The sequence below is a fragment of the Ambystoma mexicanum genome, chromosome 3p (genome assembly GCF_040938575.1).
Source record: "Ambystoma mexicanum isolate Mex_15411 chromosome 3p, UKY_AmexF1_1, whole genome shotgun sequence".
NCBI classification, from domain to species: Eukaryota; Metazoa; Chordata; class Amphibia; order Caudata; family Ambystomatidae; genus Ambystoma; species Ambystoma mexicanum.
This window is the reverse complement of record NC_090925.1, coordinates 755,194,366-755,221,556: the sequence shown is the minus strand read 5'-3', so window position 1 is coordinate 755,221,556 and position 27,191 is coordinate 755,194,366. Positions and strand designations below refer to the sequence as shown.

Sequence of the window (27,191 nt, the reverse complement as noted above, 5' to 3'; positions counted from 1 at the left end):
TGCTTTGGGGGTAATGGGGGTCACTATGACCCTGGCGGTAGCCATGCCGGTATAATTTTTTTTTCCAGCACTCGGGAATGGGCAATTATCGGGTCGTTATTGCCGCACCGGACCCGATAATTGCCCTTTCGCGGGCACTGGAAAAAAATGCTCCACATTCCCATTTGAGCCCCATAGGGCTCAATGGGAATGGGGAGGTCGGATGCACCGGCACTATTTTTAGTGGTGCAGGTGCATCCGACATGGTCTGTGAACGGGTCCCGTTCCACCTGCCAGGTCAGACCTGGCGGTAGGAGGGTGCCTGCCGACAGAACTCGTAGTTTACCGGTCTGGGAACTACGGTACCGGAAAGCTTGGCGGTACCATATTTCCCGGACCGGCAAACTTGTAATGAGGCCCAATGTCTGGATTACTTGTTGCTAATCTTCATTACTCCTAGTCCTCCTCGTCCTCGTCACAGTACTTAGAGCACTTCTTTCCCTGTAAGCAATCAGAAAGTGACCCACGATATCACTGGTTGCTATTAACTGACGTGATGGGGGAGGGGTCATTATTCATGCCCTGCCAGTTGGGAGGGGGGTGATCATGAAGAAGGAGAAACACATGTCCATGAGGCAGTGACCTCAAAACTAAGTAGTGTGACGAGGAAGAGGATGACTGAGACTAATGAAGATTACCGGTGTTAGCCAGCCCCTACATATCATCCAAAGTGATGTGCTGCTCCTCCTCCTTCGCCTCCATCCCAACAGTGCATTTTAGCCTCTCTTGGACTTTTCACCCGTCCTCACACCACACATGAAGCCTTTTCTAAAACTTAGTTTACAAGGCAATTAAACCTTCTCCCGTGTTTGTGACTGTGTAGATTAGATTGCAATAGCTGTCCTTTATCTCCCCCAGATGGACTCCAAGCTTTGTAAATAAATCTAGTATTCATCATTTCTGACAGCTGATTAATGTTCAGTCAGTGAACGGCTTTTGGTCCTTGTGAGCCGTGCAAGGAAGGAGGAAGCTGTTTTGGTGGGGCTGCACATTTCGGGGGCACTGTTGCCCAAAACCATACCGTTCTGGGGCGCCTCTCCACACAGTAGGACATCTCTGTGGATCTCAGACATAACATTATTCATTCCATTCGGGAGACACTACTCCAGTCCAGGTTTTAACTTTGCATTCTGAGACTTGTAGTCCTGGATTTATAATGGGGCACTCCAGGACTACAAGTTCCAGAATGAAAAGTTAAAACTAGGACTGAAGACGCATCTGCCGAATGGAATGGTTAATGTTAGCATGTGTGGGATCTTTATCAGACTGAGGAAAGGAGAAGGCTGATGCCCACCCCTTACTCACAGATACTGGGGGGATCCATTATGTTTGCTGTACGCCTAGTCAATTTAACTGAATAGGGGGGCCCTGACTTCTTTGGCATATAGCCCAGGGTAAGGGGCTGGTTTCTCTTCACCTTCTCATTCCAGGGGTGTGTCGTTTTTTGGGTTTTACCCCCAAATAGGGTACAGCATCCTCTTTGAAGTCTAAGCTAATGTACTAGTGTGGAGAGAGAGAGAGAGACAGACGGAGACAGAGACCGAGAGAGACCGAGAGAGACACAGAGAGAGACACAGAGAGAGACACAGAGAGAGACACAGAGAGAGACACAGAGAGAGACACAGAGAGAGAGAGAGAGAGAGAGAGAGAGAGAGTGTGTGTACTTCGACCTTTCACCCCATGTATGGGGAGATGGGTCCCCTTTTGCCTTAAACAGGTAAATGGTGCATGCTGTTGACCTTTGACCTTAGGTATAGCTGTCCGTGTTCACTTGGGCTCTACCAACTATACACAAGTCTGTCTGTTTTTAATCTCTAACACATGTATGTTCTCTCTGTTCCAGAACCCCTGATTGATGCACGACAAAGTGGATGCCCACCCGAGTGAAGGCCACCATGGACACACCGGCTCGTGCAGTGCTCGCCACCTACATCACGACAGAGGTTCTGCTGGCCCTCTTAGCTGTGGCCGGCAATCTGCTAGTCATCTGGGCTGTCGCCTCCAACCCACGGCTCAAGAGTATCACCAACTACTTCATTGTGTCGTTGGCTGTGGCCGACGTGGCTGTGGGTGTGCTGGTCATACCCTTCGCCATCACTATCAGCGTGGGCTTCCACATGGACTTCCACGGATGCCTCTTCCTGGCCTGCCTGGTGCTGGTGGTCACGCAGATCTCCGTCTTCAGCCTCCTTGCCATAGCTGTAGACCGCTACCTGGCCATCAGGATCCCGCTCAGGTAACCGTGAGCGGGGAGACAGACAGGGCGCATGGGAAGGGCTGAAAGGACAACTTTCAGAGTGTGAGGACAGGATACCTCTTTAAGGCCAACTCTAGAGTCATTTTAAAAGAAGATGTTTTTGTCAGTAATTTCCTGAATCTAATGTTTTTCTTCTCAATCCTAAAAGTTGGTTGAAGAACATTCTACGAGGAGAAACCATTGACCAGTTATTCAGTTTCCTAGTTTAAGAAGCGGCCTTGATTGACACACCCAAGAATGGAGAGAAACCTGCAGTTCTACTGGTGGCAGCACTTTCAGTATAAAGTTGTACCCGTGCTCGTCTCCGTTTTTTTTAAAACACCCCCTTTCCTTGTTTGAAACATTAATTTTAAACATCCCTTAATTTTGTCACGTCTCCCCCCCCCCCTTCCATGAAGCCTCTGTTTGAATGGGGCCCAGTGAACAGAGACTATTTTGAGGTTTCTTCTACAAAGTCATTGAGGTTTCTTCTACAAAGTCATGGGGCCATTCCCAGGTGCTCAGTTCGCCTTCCACTGGACAATCACACCAAGTTCAGGGTTTTCCTTTTGAGCTGTCGGAAGAGATTCTTACTTTTGTGTCTGTGATAGCATTATTTTTTTTCCCAAACTTTATTTAGGCTTGGCAGCTACAGAGTACAGAATCCTGTAAAGGAGAAATCAACAGATCACTTTTGCAATAATGATACACAGAGTAGCAAACATACATACCCGGGTGACCCCCCCCATCCCAGAGCCATAGTCTGCTCGTGCCTGATCTCCACCCCCGGAGCCTTTTAAGCCCTCCCCTCCCAGTTGCCCATTCAGTGTTTACATCATTGGCCTCAGTCCGGGGATCGATTAGCAACGTATGTGTTGAATTCCCCCCAAATGTCCTTGGGCCTGGATGTATTTGGTAATGCCCCCAATATAAGCCTCCTCACAATTTTCAGCACAAGTCCGATCTGTTAACCACTCCTGCGTCTGTGGTAGGCCTTTGTCCTTCCACTTCCGTAAAATACACCGTTTGGCCCCTATGCACCTCATATTATATAAAAGGTCTCATCCATTTTACAGGAATATCCGACCACAGGCCAAAGAGTGCTCCCATGGGTGAGTGTGTAACATGCAACCCCACCAACTCAGACAGTGTATTAAGTACAAACTTCCAAAATTCACCCAGGTGATCGCAACTCCAAAGCATGTGCTTGGTGCTGTCAGTTTTATCAAAGGAACCTCTCGAGCATTCACTGTCAACCAACATAGTACAGTCTGTTTAGAATCTTGCATTGCACTAGTTTGAATCTGGAATTCAGGGACACCGTTTGGTGAGTGAGCACATCTGCTTCAATTGGTCAACTGCCAGGTCAATACCCATATCTTCAGCTCATTTGAGCCTAACCCTGGGGTTGAGTACCTCTATTTTGCTCATTATCATTTTATACAGTAAGGGTACGAGGAATTTTTCGTTGGAGACCAACATATGTGCCTCAGCGCCTGGATTTAATTTGTTGTTCTACAACAAAGTGTCGCATGGATATGGAAATAAAACAGAGAAAACAATTCCTCTACTCCGTAGTGCAAAAATAGAGACTGTATTTTCCATATATTCAAATGCGCCACATAGTAAATATTTGACTCAATAAAGTTTTTATTGATCAATTTACAACAAAAATTGCCCTTTAGGATGACACATGTTTCGGCATCTTGGCGCCTTTATCAAATCAGGGCTATTAGTTTCAAGCTTCCAAATGGGGTCAATGTAGTCATTCTAAATCATAAACTAATATCCAGGTCCGTACGTGAATTCATTTACGGGTTCAATCCCTCCTTTAATACATTCATAATGCTCCGGCTCGTCCCTATATGCAGTCTATCATTTTATACAGTGTGGCCAGTAGCCTGCACCCACCCCAAGAGTTGGTGATATACACGAAGAAGTCATCTTCAGGGAGTTCAACAGGGTAGCCCTCCCACCATTGAGAGACCGCTGCACGCAGCCGATAATATTGTACCATTTCCACAGCCGTACCCCTGTGTTCCTTCTTCCACGTTTGTGGTGTGAGAAACTTCCCTTCCTGCAACAGGTCACCCAAGGCCCTATACCCCTTTTCTCTCCCAGTATGTAACAGGTGATGTATTCCATGTAGGGTCAAGGCCAGGGAGCCTTCACAATGGAAGCCACTTATAGAAAGGATGAGCCAGTCCTATTTTTGCGTAAATAGCCTGCCATGCCGTCACTGTGCTAAGAACTGGTTTGTATGGGCAATCGTCTGTATACTTTGCGTCGAGTATTAATGTCCTATCGCTGATGTGTCTGCTGCTAACCTCTCCAATTTAACATGCGGCGGGGCATGCCCATTTCCATACCAATATGTGGGGAACTGTGCTTGGGCCGCAAGCCAGTACATTTCAAAATGCGGCACTGAAAAACCATCTCCATCATATGATAGTGTCTTTTCTGACCATTTCTTCCATACGGCACCGGCATTTCATAGAAACGGTGAGCGAGATCCATGAATCCTCGCAAAGAAAGATTTACCTGGCCAAAGGGGAACACTGGCAAAATATCCAGCAGTTTGTGTAATAATATAATTTTGACAAGGGCCAATCTAACCACTAGTGAAATGGGAGCCGGTTTCCATGTTGTAACTTGCTCCACCACATATCGTTCCTGGGCAGCATAGTTGTCCTGGAGGAGTGTGCCCTTTTCCCTTGATACAATAACCCCCAAATATTTTATCCGGTCAATCACCCATCGCAGGGGGAAGTCCCTGTGAGGTTCGTTTGTGGCGGCTGAAAGCAGAAAAATCTCTGATTTAGTATAATTTACTACAAAGCCTGAGTACTCACTGTTGCGTGTAATATCCTCCATAATCAGATCCAGATTAACTTGCAGATCTCTGACATACAGTAATACGTCATCTACGTACAATGTGATTTTCTCTGGGGGGGCCCTTCAACTGTATCCATCACTTCCCATGGCGTTCTCTAACAAAATCCGCCATCGGCTCAATGGCCAGGGCAAACAACAATGGAGATAGGGGTCACCAATACTCTGGTCACTGGTCGAGTATACAGAAGTTTGATATAGCTAATCATGTTGGAGCCAAGCCCCATCTTCCCAAATATAGTAATAGTTACTCCATATCAAACTCCTTCTGTGCATCTAGCGTCACTGCTGCCGCAGATGCCTCACAAGCCAGCCTCACCATAAAGTTAAACAGACGACGGATATTAAGGGTTGTTGATCTACCGGGAATGAAGCCCTCCTGTCCCATATGGACCACGTACAACATCAATGGGAGCAAGCAGTTCCCCAGTGCCTTCGCATAGATCTTAGTATCAACATTCATGAGTGACAGGGGTCTATATGACCCACAGTGATTGGTAGGTTAATCTGGTTTGAGCAATACTGTTATTGTGTCTTCCTGCAGTGACTCCGGGAGAAGCGAGTTCTCCAGAGATTCCACCGAGACTTTTAAGAGATGAGGGGCCAATACCGTGCCATGCTCTACATAAAACTTGGCTGTCAGTCCATCCGAGCCTGGGGCCTTGCACTTCGGAAGATCTCAAATAATGGCCATTATTTTCTAAACTAAATAAATAAAGTAAGTGGCATATTTATTTGATCCCTGGCACTTTCGGACAGGCGGGAAAGAGGCATATCTTGAAGCAGGGAGTGGATAGCCCACTCCTCAAATTGCTGACTAGCCCCATTTAATGTCTCATAAAAGCTCTGAAAAACCCCAAGGATGTCCTGATCAGTTCATTTACTATACTCCTGTGCATCCAGGACACAATCAACTTGGGTGGGTCCTCTCTTCCAGCGCACTATTCAGGCCAGTGTCCTCTCCGGCTGGTCCCCTGCTCCATATTTCCTAGCAGCTATTTGCTGTGAAAAATGCCTAGTTTCCGTCTGTGCATGGCCTCAGAATTGTTCCAAGGTGGTGCGAATATGTGCCAGCAGCTCTGTGATAGGTGCAGCGGTGAACACATGCTCTAACGACTTGAGCTTATCTTGGCCTGTTTGTAAGTCGTGCCAAATAGTCTTAAGGAACCCACATTCTCTAGAGATTGCCACCCCTCTTATAAACACCTTAAACACCTGCCATCTAATGCCGTAGGATGTGGAGTCTAGAGTATTGCAGAGGAATAAGGTCTTTATATTGGCTTTAATGTCGGCCTTAAACACTATATCCTTTAGCGCTTCCGATTTGAATCTCCACACCCTGCACTGGGCAGCCTTCCTACCCACCGCCAGGCGCATCACTGTGGGAGAATGGTCTGACAATGTACGTGGGAAAATATCTGCAGATACTACTTTCCCTACGATCGATTGTGAGAGCAGAAAGACATCGATATGTGAAGCCACATCATGTACTGAGGAATAAAAGGTGTCTGCAGGTGCAGCAGGTGCCATACACCCCAGATAGCTAACACATCCATCTGGCACAGCGGGCTACGCGCAGCTCTAGATGGGGCCTAGGGGCGGGACTGGTCCTGTCCATGCTCTGGTCTAGAATGAGATTCATGTCTCCTCACCACAGGATAGGTATCATTGGATATGCCGATATAATACTCGCAATGTTAGTATAGAAGTCAGGGAAATCTATGTTCGGCCTGTATGTGTTAACTAGGAGTAACTGCGTGCCTTCAAGGACGCTACAAACAATCACATACCAGCCTTCGGGATCAATATGTCAACCTCTACCAGTAAATTTCAGTGATTTGTGAATGAGAGTTACAACCCCACAGGACTGGGTCAAATAGGAGGCGAAGTACCTGTTTTTCCCCACAATGCCACTATATTCCCACTGACCCCAGCTGTGGCATGCATTTTCTGGAGGAAGAGGACATTGATCTTGTGCCTATAAACATACACCATAATTTCTCTCATCTTAGAATAATTACTCACACTCCAGATGTTCCAGTTCATCACATTAACAGTCACCGTACTTCCATGTAACCACATCACCCCCCCCCCCCCCCCGAGTGCCAAAGGCCCGCAGCCCCATACATCTAAGACCACGCAAACTGTTCCATATTATCAAGCACCTCTGCCTGCCAAGACATTTTTGGGAAACTTTTCACCCCCTTCTGCTACCCCCAACCCTGCAACTAGCAGTGTCAACCCCCCACACACCCCAACCATAAGAACAATTGCATCAGCAACGGGACAAGTTGTCTCCGGCCAAGGCAGCAATCATGAACACAGTTACTGTTTAGAATCATCAATTACACATAAACATATTAACTTCAGTTACGATTTACCAAGACGCCAGACAAACCACATATTAAACAGCAAAGTGACTCATTTACATATCAGTGAAGCCAGGCCCGGTGGCCGGTTCTGGCAGAGGGTTTTTGGACTCTATACATTTCACTGCTTCATCCGGGAACTGTAAAAAAAAAAGCAGCATCCCATTAAACTGAAATTGTAGCCTTGGCGGGTATAGCATGGCATATTGCACATTGCGGTCATGCAGCAGCTTCTTCACCCCTATAAATGGCCTCCTCTCCTGCTGCACAGCTACAGAAAAGTCAGGGAAGATATGGATTACTTGTGAATCCAGTCGCAGTTCTTGCTTCTCACAGGCTAGCTGCAGCAGGAGGTCCCCGTCCCTGTAGCTCAAGATCTTCGCAATAATAGGTTGAGAAAAGTCCCCTGGCTTTGGTTTCTGAGCAAGCGCCCCATATGCAAGTTCAACTGCAAATATGGGGGACAAGGTCAAATTTCCCAGTAACTGACAGAGCAGCGTCTCCACTGCCTGTTCCCTGTTGCCCTTTAGTGCATCCTCCGGAACTCCCACAATACAGACACTGTTCCTGCATTAACATGACTCTAGGTCATTGCATTTGGACTTCACGTATTTCATTTCTTTCACTAGTGTGTCAACCATTGTTTGCAGGTTGCTCACCCTGTCTTCTGTAGTGCCAATTTACTCCTCTGTCTCATATGTACGCAGGACCTCCTGGGCGAGCTGCGCCCACATTTTGGTCACGTTTATTGTGATGTCCTCCAGCTCATGGAACGCATCAAAGCTTCTTTGCATTGTATCGAGCATCTGCTGCAAATCTACTGGGGCCTGTACAGCAGGCAATACTGGCGAGGCCTCAGGCTGCTGCGGCCCATCCCCAGAATGGTTATAGGTGGCTCTAGTGAATTTGTCCATACTGGCAGTCTTTTTCCCCCCACCTCCTGCACCCTTTGTCACGGCGAAGTGTTGCAATTCCACCTGTCCTAGGGCACACAGTTCCCCCACCACGAGCAGCAACATAGCTGATCGCACCGCCAACAGGGCCCTGCATCACAAGCTTGGGGGTTAATGATTAGTGCAGCGGCCTCCTGATCTCTCACCATCTCTCTGCTGTGATTACTGCCACGTTACAGTATCTCGGGCGGGTGACAGTGCCTGATCCACAGGAGACACCTCCGCTGCAGCACTATATCAGAACTTGTGCGTCCTCCCTGCAATGTAGAGACACCAGCGGCCATTGCAGTCCGAGGCACAGCCCATCTGTATACTCCATAGAGGCCGCATCCCTGAAGTGCATGGATCTCTGTACCACGATCCAGGCCGGAGAAACAAGTTACACTGCCATGCTCAGCGGATCGTGCAATGCCACAAGCCACAGTTTATTTCAGGCTTCACATACTCCAAACAGATGAACCTTGTACGAATCAGCTACCATGGCTCGGTGCGTCACAGCCAAGCTGTCATTGTGCGTGGCTGCTCCACAGCGCCCCCGTGATAGCATTTTTCTGATGCACCTTGTCCATCCATCGTGGAAAGTTGGGAACTTTAGTTTCCAAGATAATTGGATCTGGGAGCTCTCGCATGACTACTGCCTCCACCAGCACTTGGCCACCTCAACCTCATCCTTCACAAGAGCCTTCAGGTAGACTTCTTGATCCCCATACACACAATTGATGGAGACTGATTTTTCACTGAGTTTTTCTGGGTGCCTAGGTTGCGCTTGAAGGGTCGTTTGACAGCCTGCACAATAAAGAAATGCAACGACTCTTTGTCCTTTGACTCTAAGGAGATGTATTACTCCTTCTCGCTGCCCCTGAGCGAGCAACTCTCGTTTCTCTTGGCTGTCATTCACCATTTCATGTCTTCTTCCGAATCTTCGTCTGACACTACTGGGTTAAAATAACTGGTGCCCATGCCTCCTCAGTAATGTTTTCCAGGCAGCCTGGGTCTATGTGCCCTACCTTCCCGCTAGCATAACACTTGATGCACACACTTTCTGTAGCTCCTATTGTGGGCTTGTGTGGGGACATTTTTCCTCAAATCTGGTACAAGGACTGAGGAGCAACTCAAGGTTTCCTCTTGACTCCCCTAACGAGTTCTGTGAAACAGGAATCTAATCTGGATCTTATTTTGAGAAGCAGTGCTGCTTTTCCTTAACGAGAGTTCAGGCAAGGTGGGTCGGCCTAATAGACTAGTTTACAGCTTCCAGCCACCTGTACGGCTATCTCAAATGTTTGCTTGTGGAGTTGTTAGGCTGGTCCCTGGAGTGAGGTAATAGGGAATTTCAGAAATGTTCCATTATCAATAGATGTTTGTCCTCATCCAGGTTCTGGGTAGTTAGCTACTTCTCTAGTGTACTTTGAGTACAATAGGATAGTTGTCTTGAAGATTTGGTGGGTTCTAAATGAAGATCCTGAAGTCAGTGTCTGTGGTACTCTGGGTCCATCCCCTACTTTTCAGAACTCCCTTCTTTAATGCAATATTTTCAGTTTGACCATCAGTATTCAACACTTAAAGTTTTCTTGTGAGTAGTAGTGCTACAAATGTTCCGAAATGTCCTTACTCACATCTTGCCATCTTAGTGAGCCTTTTGAAATTTGTAAATACAATTAACAGGCCTTCTAATGAAGAGTATATTTACAGGTCCACTGGAGGTGGGTAGGGTGATTGTGGGGACTGGGTCACTACATCTTTCAGTTCTTCAATTCCCTGCAGCTGTCCTTATACTAGCTTGCTGAGGATATGTTCCAGAGACATCATGCCAGGCTCTTCAGCTGGGCCCTGGCTCTGGGCAGGATGTCTGGCCGACTGGAGTGGACCCTTAAGACTTTCCCTTCAACTCCCACCTCCTTCCACTGGACTGCATGTTAATGTGCAGGACCGCAGCCAATCAGCCAGTGTATATTCTTTGAAAGGTGCTGGCTGACATTCACTTGATCAAAGTCTGTGATCCCACAGCTAACACCATATGTCAGGGACAAGGGATCAACAGACAACACAAAGCCAACGGTTCAAGAGTCTTTATTACAAAACAAAAGAATTCTAAGGAATTCCATAGGACTGAGCAAAATGGGGCATGCCATTAAGTAATACTATGGGCCTCATTCCGAGGTTGGAGGTTGCCATGGCGCTATTAGCGCCATGGCTACCCCCTTACCGCATACCGGGTCCGGGTTCCCGGAATGGGGAATTACTGGGCCATTCCAACCTTGGAGGACCCGGTATTGCCCCATTCAGGGAACCCATCCCCATTCCCATTTGAGCAACCAGGGACCCGCTAAAGGACCTCGTAATGCGACAGTAAAGGGTTAATGGCACCAGCACCCTTACCGGCGCTGTTAACCCCTTACCGCCCACCTCGGAATGAGGCCCTATGTTTTTTGGAGGATTTTAGTCCATCAGTCCTTCCACTCTCCATTGGGCTCTGCCCACCGGTGTTAAAAATAGTCACTCAGTTATTTGAGGGGTTTCAAGTGTTCAAAAACCTTTTTTTGCACTTGGAAAAGCTTGCTGGCTTTTGTCGCACTTATGAGGATGTCATCTCCACAATGGGAAGTTGTTGCCACCTATGTTGGTGCCCAACACTGTCAGCACTCAGGCCCAAGGTTAGATTTGGTGTACCTTTGCCACAACCCCAAATGTCCAGGGCAACAGCTATCATAGCTATGGGTTTGCTGCTCTGAGATTCTGCCAAAGTCTTTCCCAAAAACTGGATCTTAAAACCCATGGCCAGAGCCACCTTCTGATTTTTGTGGTACCTTCCAGCTGAGGTTTCACATGGTCAGAGTGCTGCAATTGGTTACTCTGAGCTTGAACTATGAAACCTTCACCTGGTTTGCATTCTCTGGCAAGTGTGAACGTGACTCCACAACCTACGGTCTCAAAGTGAGGACAGCAGTCTTACTTTCATTCCTGCTCCATCTCAATATCTGTTAGTGCCTCTTTGGTTCCTCGCCTTCTCTCCAGAACAAGTACCTCAAGGGCTGTGGTCGCTCCTGACTTCTTCCTACAACGTCTCGCACACATCCATGAGGAGCCAATACATGGGAGAGTGCAGTAAATGCAGACAGTTCCTAGTAAAAACAAAGTACTTTTTTCAAATGGTTGGGTCCAAGGAGATCATGCATGCTGTCCACAGACAGGTTTACACCACTACCCGTGGCTATTAGAAAAGTAGTTTCTTAATTCCCACCATCTGCCACTCTCATAGATATCCTTATGGGTTCCTGTTCAAGATAATCAGACAGGTATTTCTCTTTACTATTATGGCCTCCCTAGTCACATTATGGTAGTGTCTGTAAGTGGGGTGGGGTAAATTTGTGAATAATACTAAGGCATGCTTCATTTGAGGGTTTTGAGGGACTCTGTCTCTTTTTTTATTTGCCTGGGACCCAGCTAAGCTATGTAGTCTTTCTATGTTATGTTGTATGGCATTTCTATAGCACAAAGGGCTGTGTGGTGACGGAAGTCTGTCTGAGGTATGAGAATTAAAAGGATGATATTTAGAATGCGTCTCTACATTTTAGACAACACGAAGGTAGGGAGGGTTGGCTAACTCCCTTCTAGCGACCCATGGAGGTCTGGTTAATGGTTGGGTGCTGTGATGGACTGTCAGGAGAGTAGGCGAGTCAAGGAGACTGATTATGTGGCCAGCAGGACCGAATTCTATTTTCGTGGGACTCATCTGCATTCTAATGGCAGAGGTAATGTGTGATATGAAGTCGAGTAGTGAATTGTTCCTAATGTTTGCTGGTGGGTGGCTGTGCCCTGGGAGGGATATGGCTATGTTCCATTGAGATGAAGTGCTATACTTACCCAAGAATCACTATCCCTGTGGAAAAAGATGAAGGGCAGTGGCAGAAAACATCGAGACTCAAAATGGAAGCATACAACGCCACCCCTATGGAAAAAGAGGCAGAGCATTGTCACAATACAACAGTGACATTAAAAAAACAAGCTTACAACACTATCCCTACATCAATTATTAAATATTAACTCATTCAACCTTGTCCATACTAGACCACACTCTTCCATGCGTATTAATGCATGGAGAGACAAAAAGTGTTAAAAAAAAGAGAACACCTATTTACATTATTAACCGTCATGATTTAATTACAGAGGTCACAATAGAATAATTCCCCTTTATCACCAAAATTTCAGTTTTCAAATTCAGTGTGGACAATAATCAGGTATACAATGCACCAACTATGTCAGGTTAATAGGCCAATAAACACATCTCTACAGTGTTCCTCGGAATTTAGCCAGAACATGTGAAATTAAATACCTTCTTTTAATCTCAAAGCAGCCTTTATACAGCAATATCTATATCTCATAGCTGTTTCAACAAGTTCAAAGCCTGCATAAAGGTTACCATCGCTATATTCAGGCTCGATTTCTGGCTATTATACAAAATTTCCCAAAATGTATCAGGATCCGCTATTAACAACCCCAGAAACAAATGCTTAAACACTCGCACTCTCAAGGGTAGTAATATTGGGCATTCAACTAACAGGTGCCTAAGGAGTTCTACCTTGGCAGCATCGACACAGAATCGACAAATGTTATCTGCTAATTTCCACCTAAAGAGCACCTCCTTTGTATACCAAAGGTTCAATCTTAACTGCAGATATTGAGATCTGTGTTTCGTATCAGGACATTTCAGAATATACTGTTCAGGTGTAAACAGTTTCTTTGAGACATAAGGCTGGGTTTGAAAGAGTCTGAGTTGCAAGCATCTGTTTCTAGTTTGGATTCAATCAAACATCCATAATTTAGCTTTCGCTCGATTTGGGTTATTAAGCAAAGTAGTTTCTGTTACCCCAATAGAGTCCAGGATGTCCAAAGCACTATTTCTCCAAGCCTTGACCTTAGAGTGTTTAGATGTCAAGACATATTTGGCCAACATTTTCACAGTAGTTATAGGGTCAGTCACCAACAAATACTTTCTATAGAGCGAGATGACCTTCCAACAGTGTACAGCATATAATGAGACCATTCATAATTCGTGCCGTATTAGGCACATAGATACCATCTGTGGCAAACCTTGGACGGCCTGCCAGAAATGGACTTCCAGTTTCAGCCAGAAGGACCCGAGAAGGCAACATCTTGTCTCAGACCCATAAGTGAGGATGGGGGTTACTTTTTGTCTAAAAAAAGTTATCGCTGGCAAGAATGAAAATTTGCCGTATTTACCCTGGATAATATGTGGCTGCGCTACGCATGTCTTTAACTTAGAGTCCAGGTCCCAGGAATGAAGATGTTCATTATAATGGGTACTGATAATAAGGCCCAAGTACTTATACTCCTCAATTTCTTCAAGTTTATTTCCCTGCAAGAGCCAAGGAATAGCTCCTCGAGTCCTTCTTTGTTTGGGAACCCAAACCGTAATCTTGCATTTAGATTGGTTAATCTTCAGATCATTCGCCTCAACATAATTGCCCAGTTTGCTAAGGAGGGCACATAGACCTCCCACAGTCTTGGCCAGCAACACCAGGTCGTCGGCGTAGAATAGCCAGGGGATTGCGCACCCTCCCAGCTTTGGTGAATCTGAGATGACATTCGCAAAATCCCCTGGCATGTCAGAAACAAAGAAATTCAAAAACATACAGGCCAAAAGGCAGCCCTGCTTAAGACCCCTATAGGTCTTAATGGGATCCGATAAGTTTCCGTCCAATGATCACCTAATCTGGATGGAGGTCTGGCTATGAAGTTTGTTAATCCAGTAAAGCAAATGTGCAGGACAGGCAGCAGAACATAATTTGTTCACCAGTAGATCCCTGCCTTTTATGCATTTCCTGAGATTTAATTACCTGCAAGACGTGCACATTTATAGTAGTGCCCAGGCCGGGCATAAAACCAGTCTGGTTGTGGTCCGTAAATCTAGCAAGATCCAGCCAATGGTTTAAATCCCTGAACAGAAATTTTGCAAAAAGCTTACCTGGAATATCCAGGAGTGTTATTGGTCTATAATTCAAAGGTTTGGACCGTTCCCCCTTCATGTAGATCAGAATGACAATTGATTTCCTCCAAGAAGGGGGCAGCACTCCAGTTCTAAATGTGTGCACAGAGATGTTCAATAAAATCTCTGCCCAAGCCGTAGGATATTTTTTGATCATAAAGTTTGATAGCCCGTCAGGGCCAGGGGCTCTTGATGCCGAGAGCTTAGAGATAAAGTGTAAATTATCACCCAAGTCGAACTTAAGAAGGTCTATCTTAGGTCTGTCCCCCACTTTAAAAGACCTCCTTAAAGGAGTAACCGCATAAAGGCTCCTGTAATAGCTAATCCAGACCTCTTCTGACACTACATTAACCTGGGCTGCCAACTGAGAGCCCCCATTGGTCGGATTAAGTAGGCTCCATATTCTAGCAGAATTTTTGGTGGCCAAAGCTCGTAGCATAGATTCTGCATCTTGTTGATAAATGAATGCCTTCCTCGATCTTAGCTAGTTCTTACACTGGCATTTTAAAGATCTTAGTCATGAAACCATGTCAGGGCCACCAATCATACAAGTCACTCTTTTCTCAGACCGGAAAGTCACTTTTCTAGCTGCCAACTCGGCATCGTAAACATGGAGGTTACTTTTAACCTGATTAGGGTATTTCTTACCAGTCTTAAAGATTGACATGACATCTACATACGAATGCCCAAGATCTATGTTCTTCTGCGTAGAAGCTTCATAAGATTGCATTAATTGACTATTGAATGACTCCAGAGCAGCAGGCGTCCAATGAAACCTATTGTTAGCTTTACTTAATGTCATCCCCGTAGCTAGGGATGGATTTTAAACTTTCACTGAGTTGGACCAAAATCACGTTGCGACCAAAATATTGTGATCACTAGAATCTTGGGTAATAACTTGAAATTTCGTTATAGAGTTGAACAAACCACCGCCCACATATATACACATATACTCGAGCCGGGCAGCTTGGCTGCCTCTATGCCAAGTATATGCCGGGAGCACATCACCAGGTATACTTCCATTAAGCATATATAAGTGCTGCCTTTCACAAGGGAATTCGAACTAGCAGTAATGCTGGCCTGAAATTTAGGTGGCTGTACGATGCAAGAGATATTAAAATCTCCTACCATTCATGTTGGCAGCTATGGTCCAATATAATGAGGTCAAACAGATCTTCAAGTGCAGTCATAAAGGCTACGTCAGTAATGCCAACATGATTCCAATAGACGTTGATAATTGCAAATACACATGTTGCTGATTTGATCTTAACCATTTGTAAGTAGCTATTAGGAGACAGCCATGGTTCAAGAATTAAATTCGAAGAATATTTGACCGCCACCATAAGACCAGCCATCCTCCTGCAATGTTACAATGCCATAATCTCGTAGGAGGTTATTTTCAGGATCAATCAAGTGTTTAAACCCATGGGTGTTCCATGAAGCCAGCCTACAAGTTCAGACTGATTCCTAGCTAATGTTGGTTCTGCACCCATGTCTGCTTATAAGGGTGACTACAATCAGCCTCTGTCAGTAGTGGTAATTGTTTCCCCCAGGTTGGTATGTGCTGATAGTCGAAAGAGGAGGAGATGATTAATAAGAAACCCCTATTACATAGTTCTGAACTAGCCTGCCACAAGGCATTCCTCACAAAGCCGATTTTAAACCACAATTTCACTACTGAGAGGTCACAGTCATGCACAAATTCAATTTGTTCAATATCGCAAGAAGCAATATCTTCCAATTCTGGAACTTCCAACAAAATGTTCATTACTGACTGTCTATTAAGATCATATTTAGGATCCGGATGTGAACAGCATTGGAGAAATAAATGAGCCAGTTTCTGCTTTATAGGTGCTAAATCATTAGATTCCTGTGGTTGAGGATGAGCTGGATGCTTACTCATGCCATTGGTAGTTAAAGCGGCTGGTAACGGTTCGTTATAAATAACAGGTGGAACCGCACTCACTGCTACATTAGGATTATTCTTAATGCCAAGATCATCTTGGGAGCTTGGCAATGAAAGAAAACGCTTCAATGAGTTATCCAGTTCCTCCCTTCAACCTTCTAGTGTCAATTGCTTGTCAGGCACAAAATTAGTCGAACCAAGTAACCCCCCCAGTCTTATCTCTATCCGCAACTGTTGGTGTCACCCACAGATTGACAGAAACAAGCGAGTTGCAAGGTTTAATTACAGGACAAATACGACTTGGTTCTGCCTCATTTTAGTGTTGACCAAGCCATACCAATTCGTCCAATGGTTCATGTATAGAGGGAAAGGACTGGGGTTGTGGAAGGGGTACTGTTCTCTGGAAGGACTTATTACAAAATGTATTAGCAATGGCAGTACGCGCCATTGAAGCTGCTGATTTAGGCAAGGATCATTTTACAATAAATCTTTGTGCACCAGTGGATTTATTATTTGCCCAAGATTTAACATTTTTAGATTTATTTTCATGTTGCTTAACAAATGCCTTTTTTCGTCTTAGTTGCAAAAATATTATAATTTTGCGCAATCGCATCTGCCCCCTCCTTCTCCTTAGAAGAGCCCTCTGCTGGCTCCAACAATATACACCCAGTACTTGGAAGCTAAATGTTCTTACTTTAGTTTTTTCCTTTTTTGGGCAAGAATGGATCTCTGAGCACACCTCAATCTCCAGGTTACCTACTTTTAACCCAGCTGGAGGCTTGCAGTGTCCCGTCTTCAATGGCGGTAAACCTGCGATTAATGGGGACACAGGTCTTATTGATTGCTCCAAAGTCTGCAATTGGGTAAAATTCGACTGGTGACTCGTAGAGCAATCAATTAACAAAATGTTGTCACCATTTGGGGTGGTAACTGGGGGTCTAGTAGAATCTGGTAACAACAATCCGGATGAGTTAGATCTCTTTTCACAACTCGAACAATGAATACATGCCCTTTCTTCCCGACACACAATTTTTGCCAATAGAGAGTGTTGCATATTTAATTTTGCATCTAAGGTTTCATATAATTTAGTCAAGGAAAAAAGGGCTGTATTCATAGATTCCAAGGCTATTTCTACTCCTACTGTGTGAGGACGCATTTTTGGAATCATAGAATTTGAAGCTGTATTATATTTTCGCCAATGAGTAGGCTGCAAAAATGATAAAGATAATGCCGAGGAATTGGCTGCTGTCAGGGAAAACATCATAGGTGATTGTGAGAGATCCCCTTTGGACAGGATATGGAGTGGCTTTACCGCCTCTAAAACAGTTTCCTGTGTATGCAAATCATTGCCTACCGGAGAAGTCACCCCGGGTTGCTACATTCAGGAAGCCAAAGTTTGCCTATCCAGATTTTGAGCAACCTTTTACCTTTCCACACTCCTTGTTAAGATAAATTACTAAACAACAGAGAGTGATGACTTGTTGTTTGTCTTCTGCCTTTTCCCAATAGGTGCTGCCTCTCTCTAGACACACCTTTGTGATTGGGTTCTTTTTCTTGTGTGTTTTTTAACCCAAGTACTCCTAGGGTTATTCAGATAATCGATGGGGTATTAAATCATTATGTACCCACAATAGACTACTGATCATATGCCTTAGGTGTTCTTTTTTAACACTTTTTTTTCTCTCTACGCATTAATATGCATGGAATAGTGTGGTCTAGGATGGACAAGGTTGAATGAGTTAATATTTAATCATTGATAAAACATCCCTTTATTTCCTTATACTGTCCCTATTAGATAAGCAGTACACCAGCGCAATCTAGTATTAGGCACTTATTAGACAGTATTAATAAGAAAATCGATCTATCCTTCTGTCCTTTCCGACAGCCTTGTCCTCTTAGGCCAGTTTGAGACAGAGAAAATATCTGTACTCTAGAGGAAGAACTATATACTGATGTGTTCTTCACCTGTGTTGTGTTAAACTACTGACAAGTTAGGGCATTACCCTTTACACTTGAAATTCAGTGCCCCAATGTTTTTGTCAGAATGGAAGCCTACAACAGTACTAAAATCTTAAAACATTGTCTCCTACCTGATTGTTACTGCAGATAGGGGTCGAGGACTGGCAGGGGCTGGGTCATCTATGGTGAACAGGCAAACACGAGATGGAAGGTGACTAAACAAGTGCCCATTGCCTGAGCCCTTAGTTGGCTGCCTGGGCAAGGCTGCCCTGGGTTGTAAAACGCAAATGGGTGTTCCGGGTCTCGTAATCCAGAGGACCAATAAGAGGTGGCAAGGGTGGCAGTGGAAGGGAGGAGTTGAACCTGGGTCTACGACCCGAGGGCCACTTCAGGGAGCGCTACAGTGCTTGAAAATAAATATTCAACACTAAAGGTGGGTAAGGTCCCTGGACAGAGGCTGCAGGCTGTGCAAGGGCAACTGGCTGCAGCGGCAAGCAACAGGGGAGCTTTACAGTCCACCTTCACCATGTCTTTTTGGTTTTCTGGGTCTTAGGACCTGGAGCACTAATCAGAGGTGGCAAGGGTGCGCAGTGAGGGGGGGGAGGTGAGGCTGCGTCTATGACCGATGGCTGCTACAAAGCCCAAGGTGTGCAAGGTGACGGGTGAGATGCTGTAGGCCCTGTGAGGCAAGCGGGCTGCAGCAGCAAGAAAAATGTCCTATACACAGTTCTCTCATAGATGTCTATGCATTTGGAGGGGGGATGTGAGACTGGGTCTATGACCCAATGGCTGCTTCAAAGCCCAAGGTCTGCAAGGTGACGGGAGAGAGCCTGTAAGCCCTGCAAGGGTAGCGGGTTGCAGCAGCAAGCGAAAATGCCCTATACACAGTTCTCTGGTAGGTGGCTCTATTTGGACTCTGGCGTCTTGGAAAGATGGCAATAGTTTTAGAAGGATGTGTTTGGCATCCATCCTCATGCTGGTGATTGATAGGTGAAACTATTTGATTCCTGTGGACCTCCATCTGTCCCAATATCAAAGAGGGCATGGCGGTGCATGGCCCGGGCCACCCCAACCCCTCTCCCAGCTTCCAATATGGAACTTTGTCATACTTGGTAATGTACCATCAACAAAGTTTTTTTGAGTGAAATTGGTGGTAGAAGTCAGGGATCCTTCATTGCTCTTTTAGCTTCAGTTTGGGGTAGTTGAGTGAATGGAGCTGGGCAGTTCTGTGGAAAATCACTGTTGAATGTTTCGTTCTTTGCTGTAAAGGTTTTGTTATATTCTGTTTATATATGTTTTATAGACTGATTCTGTTCCTTGAAGGTGTTGCTGCAGCATACATTGTTTTTCTTGCAGTTGGGACTTTAACACATGGATGACTGTGTGTCGGGGATTAGTGGGATGTCTGCATTTAGAGCACGCACTACGACTCTGTTTCAAGGGATGTGGGGGAGGGCTCTGATGTCATTTAGAAGAGTTAGAGAGTGGAGGTTTCTTTAGAGCTCTTCCCCAGCATGATGGTTGTGTCTCTGGTATTGTTTGTCATTGAGGGTTTGAGAGTATATTTTTGAAAGCAGACATCTTAGTTGTGAGTCCAGGGCAGGAACTTTGCATACATTTTCCTGAATTGTAAATTCTGCTGGACTAGCTGTTCAGTGGTGCTTCCGGGTGTGAGGTGTGGGCCTTTGACAAATTGATGTAGGCGACCGATTGAAGCTCCTGTATACATATTACAACGTTTTTTTCTACTGATCTGTGGAATTGTGTGTAGTATCGCCTTTGGCTCAAATCAGTTGTAAAGGAAGGTTTTCTTTAATAAGGTGTGTGAGGCAGGTATTTTGAGGGGCTGCATGTGGCTTGCATGTAATTGCCAGATCATCTCCCCCCTTTGACAGTCATTTAGAGGTTCTGCACCTGGAAATGTTAAAGGTCAGACTAGGGAACTCTTAGTGGCACAGCTCTTGGTAGCAGAGAGGAAGGTACACTCATAAACGAGCAGAAAAGAATTCCAGCAATCCTATGTGGTGAGGGAGAAAAGTCAGTCAGGAAACTTCATGTTAACTTGACAACACAATATGTGACAAGAAGACGACTTATAACCCTTCTGTTTTTTTCATTTCAGGTACGGGGCCCTGGTAAATGGTGCCCAGGCTAAGAAGGTGATGGCCCTTCTCTGGGCGTTGGCTGTATTCCTGGGGATGATCCCACTCTTTGGATGGAACAACCTCCATGCCGTTGAACGTCAATGCAGTAACCAAGAAAGCAATGTCGCCCCAGAAAGCGTTGCTCCCTCGCCAGCAAATGAGACTCGGCCACCCTGCCGCTTGGTTGCCTGCTACTTTGAGGTGGTTGTAGATATGAACTACATGGTCTACTTCAACTTTTTTGGCTGCATCCTGCTGCCGCTGTTATGCATGCTGTTCCTCTACATCCACATCTATAATGTAGCCTGCCGACAGCTCCGCCAGATGCTGCCCAAGGGGGCAGCTAACGTTAGAGGTGGCAAGACCCAAGCTTTCCTCCTCAAGGAGATCCATGTGGCAAAGTCACTGGCCATCATCGTGGGATTATTCGCTCTGTGTTGGCTACCTATACACATCTTGAACTGTTTGCCCATCTTCTGCCCTGACTGTCGCAGGCCACCCATTTGGCTCCTGGACCTGGCCATCGCGTTCTCCCATGCCAACTCAGTGCTTAACCCAGTCATTTATGCATTCCGCCTGCGTGAGTTCCGCAGGGCCTTTTGTGGACTGGTTGGACGGGCCTGCTGGCTAAGGGAGGGCTACCGAGAACAGCTGACCAGGGTTAGCATGATGCGCTCCATGAGCGGCGAGACATCGATGGCCATGCTAAGCACCACATTGGATACATGATGGAAAATCCTGGAGACTGACTGCTAACCACACCATAGAGCGCAGAATAGGAGGACACAGCCCAGAAGTCCAGGAGACGAGAGCTGACCACACCACAGAAACCAAGGCAAGAGATCATGGCACAGAAAGCTGCCCAGCTCATGGTGCACATGATAAAAGGATGCCAAAGCAAGCTCTGACCACCGCACGGGACGCCAGAGAAAAGCACTGGCATTGAGTGCAAGCAACGCCAAGGGACATGTGGTAGATGAACATAGGGGTTGAGTACAAGCTACAGCACAGGACATGATAGGAGAACACAAGGACTGACTGCAAGCCAAACCAAGGGACAGACCGCTGTCTGAAAGCCATGCAAGATGTGGTAGGAGAACACGGGCACTGGAGGCAAGTCACGCTATTAGACATGCCATAGGTGGACATTAGGGCTGAGTGCAAGCCACACCAAGATTCATATGTGAGCAGGTCCTGGGGCTGACGAATGCACGGGCACAATGACTACTGTTTAGTAATGTATTGGTTGATGGATGCAGATGGGTTTTTCTTACCTATAAAACGCCACATGCCACATGATCCTGAAGGCATTCTAGCATTTAAGAAGCGTGCAATATGCCTTTGCCAAACACATCAGAGAATCCTCTGCCCCACGTTGGAGGTGGCTTTCCATACCCCTTTCCACCACAGAGCACACCCACTTTCACATTACGGGGTGTGAGAGCGGTCTCTGTTCCTCACACCCCAGACCCTTCCTCGTCCACACTGAGGAAACCTACCGTACCCCACAGTCCAGAGAACCCCTTACCTGCACAATTGTCTATATGCCTTACGCCTTATGCAGCAAATTTTCTCTGCCCCTCAATGGGCTTGGAGCTGTAGGGCTGGGCCGGCCTTTGCCGGGACAGCACCCTGGGTGAAACAAAATGTGGATCCCCAACCCCCATTGAAAATCCCCACACCCGTTATCTGTATGCCACACTTATTAGCAACATGACAATCTATGAGTTGTCTACCCTTGCTATCCTGTCCTGCATTTTATACACAAAACCTACAAAAGGCAAAGACCACAAGCCAAAACATTTATTCAAGCAGCAACAAATCTGCAAATATATTCATAAATTACTTGTAGGTGAAATGTAATGTATTTGATAAAAATGCATTTTTGTAGGTGGGTAGAATCAAAATGGATTAATATAAAGTCTACCAGCAGCAAAGCTTTTAGTGTGGCAGCATGTTTAAGGATCTGACTATATGTGTGCCCTGTGTTTAATGATGGTGTATAAAAGGGGTGATCATGTATTTTCTGCTATTTGAATAGTCTACCTGATTTTAAAACAAAGTGTATGCCAGTAACTGGATCCAGTAGAAGCCAATTGAGATACCACAGAATTGCTGTAATTAGCCTTTGCTGGGTCATGCTTTTCACCTCAAGGCACAGGGCCCTGATATACATTCCAGTTCACTATTTCCAGATGGCTTCTACTGGATCCAGCTGCTCACATATGGGTGCCTGTACAACTCCTGAATTTCTATCAAGAAAGGCCCAGCAGTAATTTCAGGTTATTGGGGGAATCCCATTATTAAAACATATATTTTACAACTGGATTTAGTAGAAGCAATGTCTTTTTTTAACTTCAAGACAAGGGGCCTCATTACGACCCCGGCGCTAAACCATGGTGCTTTTAGCACCATGGTCCATGCTGGGGTCCGCCATTAATTACCGCCCCATTCCAAGGTTGGCGGGGCGGTAATTCCCCATTCACCATGGCCCCTTCCCCATTCCCATTTCTGGCCCATAGGGCTCAATGGCAATGGGGAAGGCGCTAATTACGGCATCGTAAATTACGGTGCCGTAATTAGCTCCTAGGTCGCTTTGCGGGTTGGTTTTTTAACGCCTACTAAAAGCAGGGACCGCAAAGGGACCTCGTAATCAGGCGTTAAAGGTTTAACGGCGCTGACACCTTTTACGGCTGGGTTGTAATGAGGCCTAAGGTCTCCTGTTGGACAATCTACTTTCCTGTTATCGAATAGTTTGTAATGGATCCAGGTTCTGACATTTGGGGTCTGTATATCTCCTGAACTGCTATGAAGACAGGTTAGTGGTGATTGTCGTCCCTTAATGCGATCTTCACCACACTCCAGCCTTCTGCCCATTCATCTGCAGGCAGCGTCCTGCAATCTCCACACTTCACCTTGCTAAATACTCCCTTATCCACACTCACACTTATTTCCCTTACCACCCCTCTTCCCCCACTCCTCACCACCCCAATGACCTCACTCCTTACAGACGCTTTGCAATGTCTATACCAAAGTATTTCCAATGCTTGTTTAGTTGCATGCGCTTCTTAAGGCACCCCCAAAGTTGACACTTAACGTGGATTGAGGCACAAAGAGAGAAGGTGACATGCCCAGGATAACACAATTTTGGTACTGCAGGGAAATCCACTCTCCTGATCCCAAAGTCTGCACCTGCACTTACAATAATTTGACACATTAAGAATTGTCATGTCAAGGAAACTTACAAAGCCTCCCAGCCACATTTGCATTGTGCATTGGGTAGAAATGCTTCTAACCCGGGGACAGGATGCTGCATATCATTCATCTAATGTTGTCTTTCAGAGACCCGTTCTGACTGACCCTCTCCTCTCACCAAACATTGGGGCTCATTACGAGTTTGGTGGTATAGCTGTGGTAAATCTACTGAGATACCACCAAACTGTAATACCATTACCGTCACATGGTCTGGCAGTAGTACCACCAGATTAGAAGTGGTGGTGGCAGTGTTAGTCCCCATTTAATTGGAGTCCATAGGATGCAATGGAGGATTTTGACTGAATTACCATGGTGGTAATTCCACCAGCGGTAATTCTGATAAGCTGTAGCGGAGAGATGGTGGATTTACCTCCAACTTTCTGCCAAACTCATAGTTGGGTGGGATATTGTACAAACTCAAAAACTCAAAAAGGCTGACCTGTAGGATACTGCCAACTCTCCACACAGAATGGATATTAATTTCCAACCACAGAGAAAGCAGGGAATCACAGCTACTCTCGCCAACTCTCCACACAGAATGGATATTCCTTGCTAATTTCCAACCACAGAGAAAGCAGGGAATCACAGCTACTCTCGCCAACTCTCCACACAGAATGGATATTAATTTCCAACCACAGAGAAAGCAGGGAATCACAGCTACTCTCGCCAACTCTCCACACAGAATGGATATTCCATGACAGTTTCCAACCACAGAAAAAACAGGGAATCACAGCTACTCTTGCCAACTCTCCACACAGAATGGATATTCCTTGCTAATTTCCAACCACAGAGAAAGCAGGGAATCACAGCTACTCTCGCCAACTCTCCACACAGAATGGATATTCCTTGCTAATTTCCAACCACAGAGAAAGCAGGGAGTCACAGCTACTCTCGCCAACTTGCCACACAGAATGGATATTCCATGACAGTTTCCAACCACAGAGAAAGCAGGGAATCACAGCTACTCTCGCCAACTCTGCGCACAGAATGGATATTCCTTGCTAATTTCCAACCACAGAGAAAGCAGGGAGTCACAACTACTCTCGTCAACTCTCCACACAGAATGGATATTCCTTGCCAGTTTCCAACCACAGAGAAAACAGGGACTCACAGCTACTCACACAGAATGGATATTCCTTGCCAGTTTCCAACCACAGAGAAAAACAGAGAAAACAGGGAATCACAGCTACTCTCACCAACTCTCACACAGAATGGATATTCCCTGCCAGTTTCCACCCACTGAGAAAGCAGTGAATCACAAGTACTCTCGCCAACTGGAGAATAAACAAGGAATCGTACCGCGCACACACAGCAGGTCATAGGTGTAAGCAGTGCAGGAACAGTACCAGATTTCTCCAGAACATAAATCTGCCATAAAATGCAACCCCTTGCCCTGCTTCAGTGGAAACCAAACGCCCACGTGCATGCTGCCATACAACAGTGCACCTGCGGGTGAGTGAGCAAGGTTGAGGCCCGTCCTGGCCATTTGATCAGTTGATCCTTGCATTCATGGATTCATTTCCAAGCTCAAAAGAGCTCTCTTCTGGTTTGCTTTACTTTTTTCATTTGCATTAGAGCACAAAAAAGAGAGGGTGCAACAGGCGGCTCACTCGCACCGACTTATGTCACATTTCCTGAAACACTTCTTTTTATTTCAGCAGAACCTTTAAAATAGGAAGACATTATCAGGAGACGGCTGTAGACCCAGAAGTGAGTGGGTAATTCGGCGACACCATCAACCCTTAAGATATGCAAATGTTATTAGTGTCATTAGAAAATAGAGGGGTTCTTAAAGCTGCCTCCTGTGTACAAGAATGACAACAAGCAGGTGACTGTATCAGGTGTTTTTTTCACTGTTTCCTTACGTCTTCATAGTGCAGTTGTACAATTCAGAAGAGAGTTGTTTTTCTTTTAGATTCACGTACTTTTGCATGCTGGAAACTGCAGGGTTCCATTCAGGATTGGCAAAATGAAGGTGCTGTCAAACTTTTTTCTAAAAATGTTACTATGGCACATACATATATAGATCGTCAGGCTGGTTTATTGTGTCGTTTTTGCAAATTTTAAGCCTTGCTATACAAATGGAGTGTTCATTTCACTGTGCAGTGTTTACACTTTTTGCAAGCCTATGACTTGCCAAACATGACTGACTCCTTTCCCAGGCCCCCCAAAGAAGTTGAGCTCCCAGAGGGCCTCATCACGACCTCGGCGGTAACGCCTGCGGTATTAGCACGGGGGCTATTAGCGCGACCACCATAGCCCCCGGCGCTAATAGCGCGGGATCACGAATTGGGCGGACTTGGAAGTCCCCATTCCCATTGAGCCCATTCGGGAATGCCCCATTCCCCATTGGGCTCAATGGGGAAATTTCGCGCTCATACTGCCGGCGGATTTCACACCAGCTCAGAGCTGGGTTGAAATCCACCGAGGCCCTGATTTGGCGGACCCTTAAATCCGGCGGTAATAGCGCTACTGCCGGATTTAAGGGTTACCGCCGAGGTATTGTTTTTCCATTTCTAGCACTGATTGCAAAACAAGGTAAAATCGGATCTGAATGCATACAGAAAGAGTGCCAGGCCATTATTGAAGTCTATGTCAAAAGGACGAGTATACTCTTCCTTGGCACTTAAAGGGTTAAATAAATAAAAAACATCCTGCATTAAACAAATCAGGAGAGTGAGAGTCCCGCCCTCTACTGTAGAACGCCCCGTTACAGGCTGCCTCTGCAGGAGGTTGCAACAGGCTTCACCCCACGCCCTTGCCGTGGGGTGAAGCACTATTGTCTTGTTTCTTGCAATATGGCTTCCGGGTTCATTCTACTTATGCCACCCACGATCCGGTGCTGTGGGCACGTGCACTTCTCAAGAAGTCAACCACTTCCTTGTGGTTAAGCCAAAGCTGTCATCGAGTGTCCTCTCTGCAGCCAAAAAACTACGGCAAGAAAAGCACCTCTGCTCTTTGGATGATGCGAGTGAAAAGGTGCTCATAAAACAGACTACAGCGTACAACCAAACCATTCGGCGTGTGTCCAGTGGCAGATTCAAGGTTAATGTTAATGTTAATGATCATTTATACTGCACACTATCGGCAAAGGTCCCCGTAGGCAAGCTTCACAGAGGGCCCTGGGTAGGCAGGGTAGGGCGGGAGGACTTACTGGCTATCACAAGTCCGACATTTAGGAACTTTAGGGACAAATGTTCATGCATTGTAACCTGTTAACCTCACTAATCACCTCCCATTGCAAATGGTGGGCTTGCCAATCCTGTTAAAAGGGTAACATCTCAGTGGGAGATACACATTCTACCTACCTATAAACAATGGGAAACAAACACATCCATACACAAAAACTCTCAGGAATACACACACCAAATGCAAGTAAGAACAGACAGTGGGCCTCATTACACGGTAGGCGGAGGACCAAGGTGCTATTGGCA

The 27,191-nt window shown here is 45.8% G+C and overlaps 1 protein-coding gene and 1 long non-coding RNA gene across 2 annotated transcripts in view; one reads left to right on the top strand and one right to left on the bottom strand.

Annotated features, from left to right (window-relative positions):
* Positions 1 to 1,910: 1,910 nt before the first annotated feature.
* On the top strand, positions 1,911 to 25,790 carry LOC138580808 (adenosine receptor A2b-like). Its single transcript, XM_069651660.1, has 2 exons — positions 1,911 to 2,275; positions 20,481 to 25,790. The coding sequence occupies exons 1-2, from the start codon at positions 1,911 to 1,913 to the stop codon at positions 21,229 to 21,231; spliced, it is 1,116 nt and encodes a 371-aa protein (XP_069507761.1). The 3' UTR covers positions 21,232 to 25,790.
* The window catches only part of LOC138580809 (uncharacterized), a 203,101-nt gene continuing 178,181 nt past the window's right edge, over positions 2,272 to 27,191 (bottom strand). Inside the window, exons 4-5 of the long non-coding RNA XR_011304348.1 lie at positions 12,351 to 12,435; positions 2,272 to 2,941 (exon numbers count right to left, since the gene is read on the bottom strand). This is a non-coding gene — a long non-coding RNA (uncharacterized lncRNA). The remainder of the gene's footprint in view (positions 2,942 to 12,350; positions 12,436 to 27,191) is intronic.

Coding starts and splice junctions, on each gene's coding strand:
- LOC138580808 (XM_069651660.1), top strand. CDS start 1,911: ATGCCCACCCGAGTGAAGGCCACCATGGACACACCGGCTCGTGCAGTG. Junction 2,276..20,480: donor GCCATCAGGATCCCGCTCAG/GTAACCGTGAGC, acceptor TTTTCATTTCAG/GTACGGGGCCCTGGTAAATG.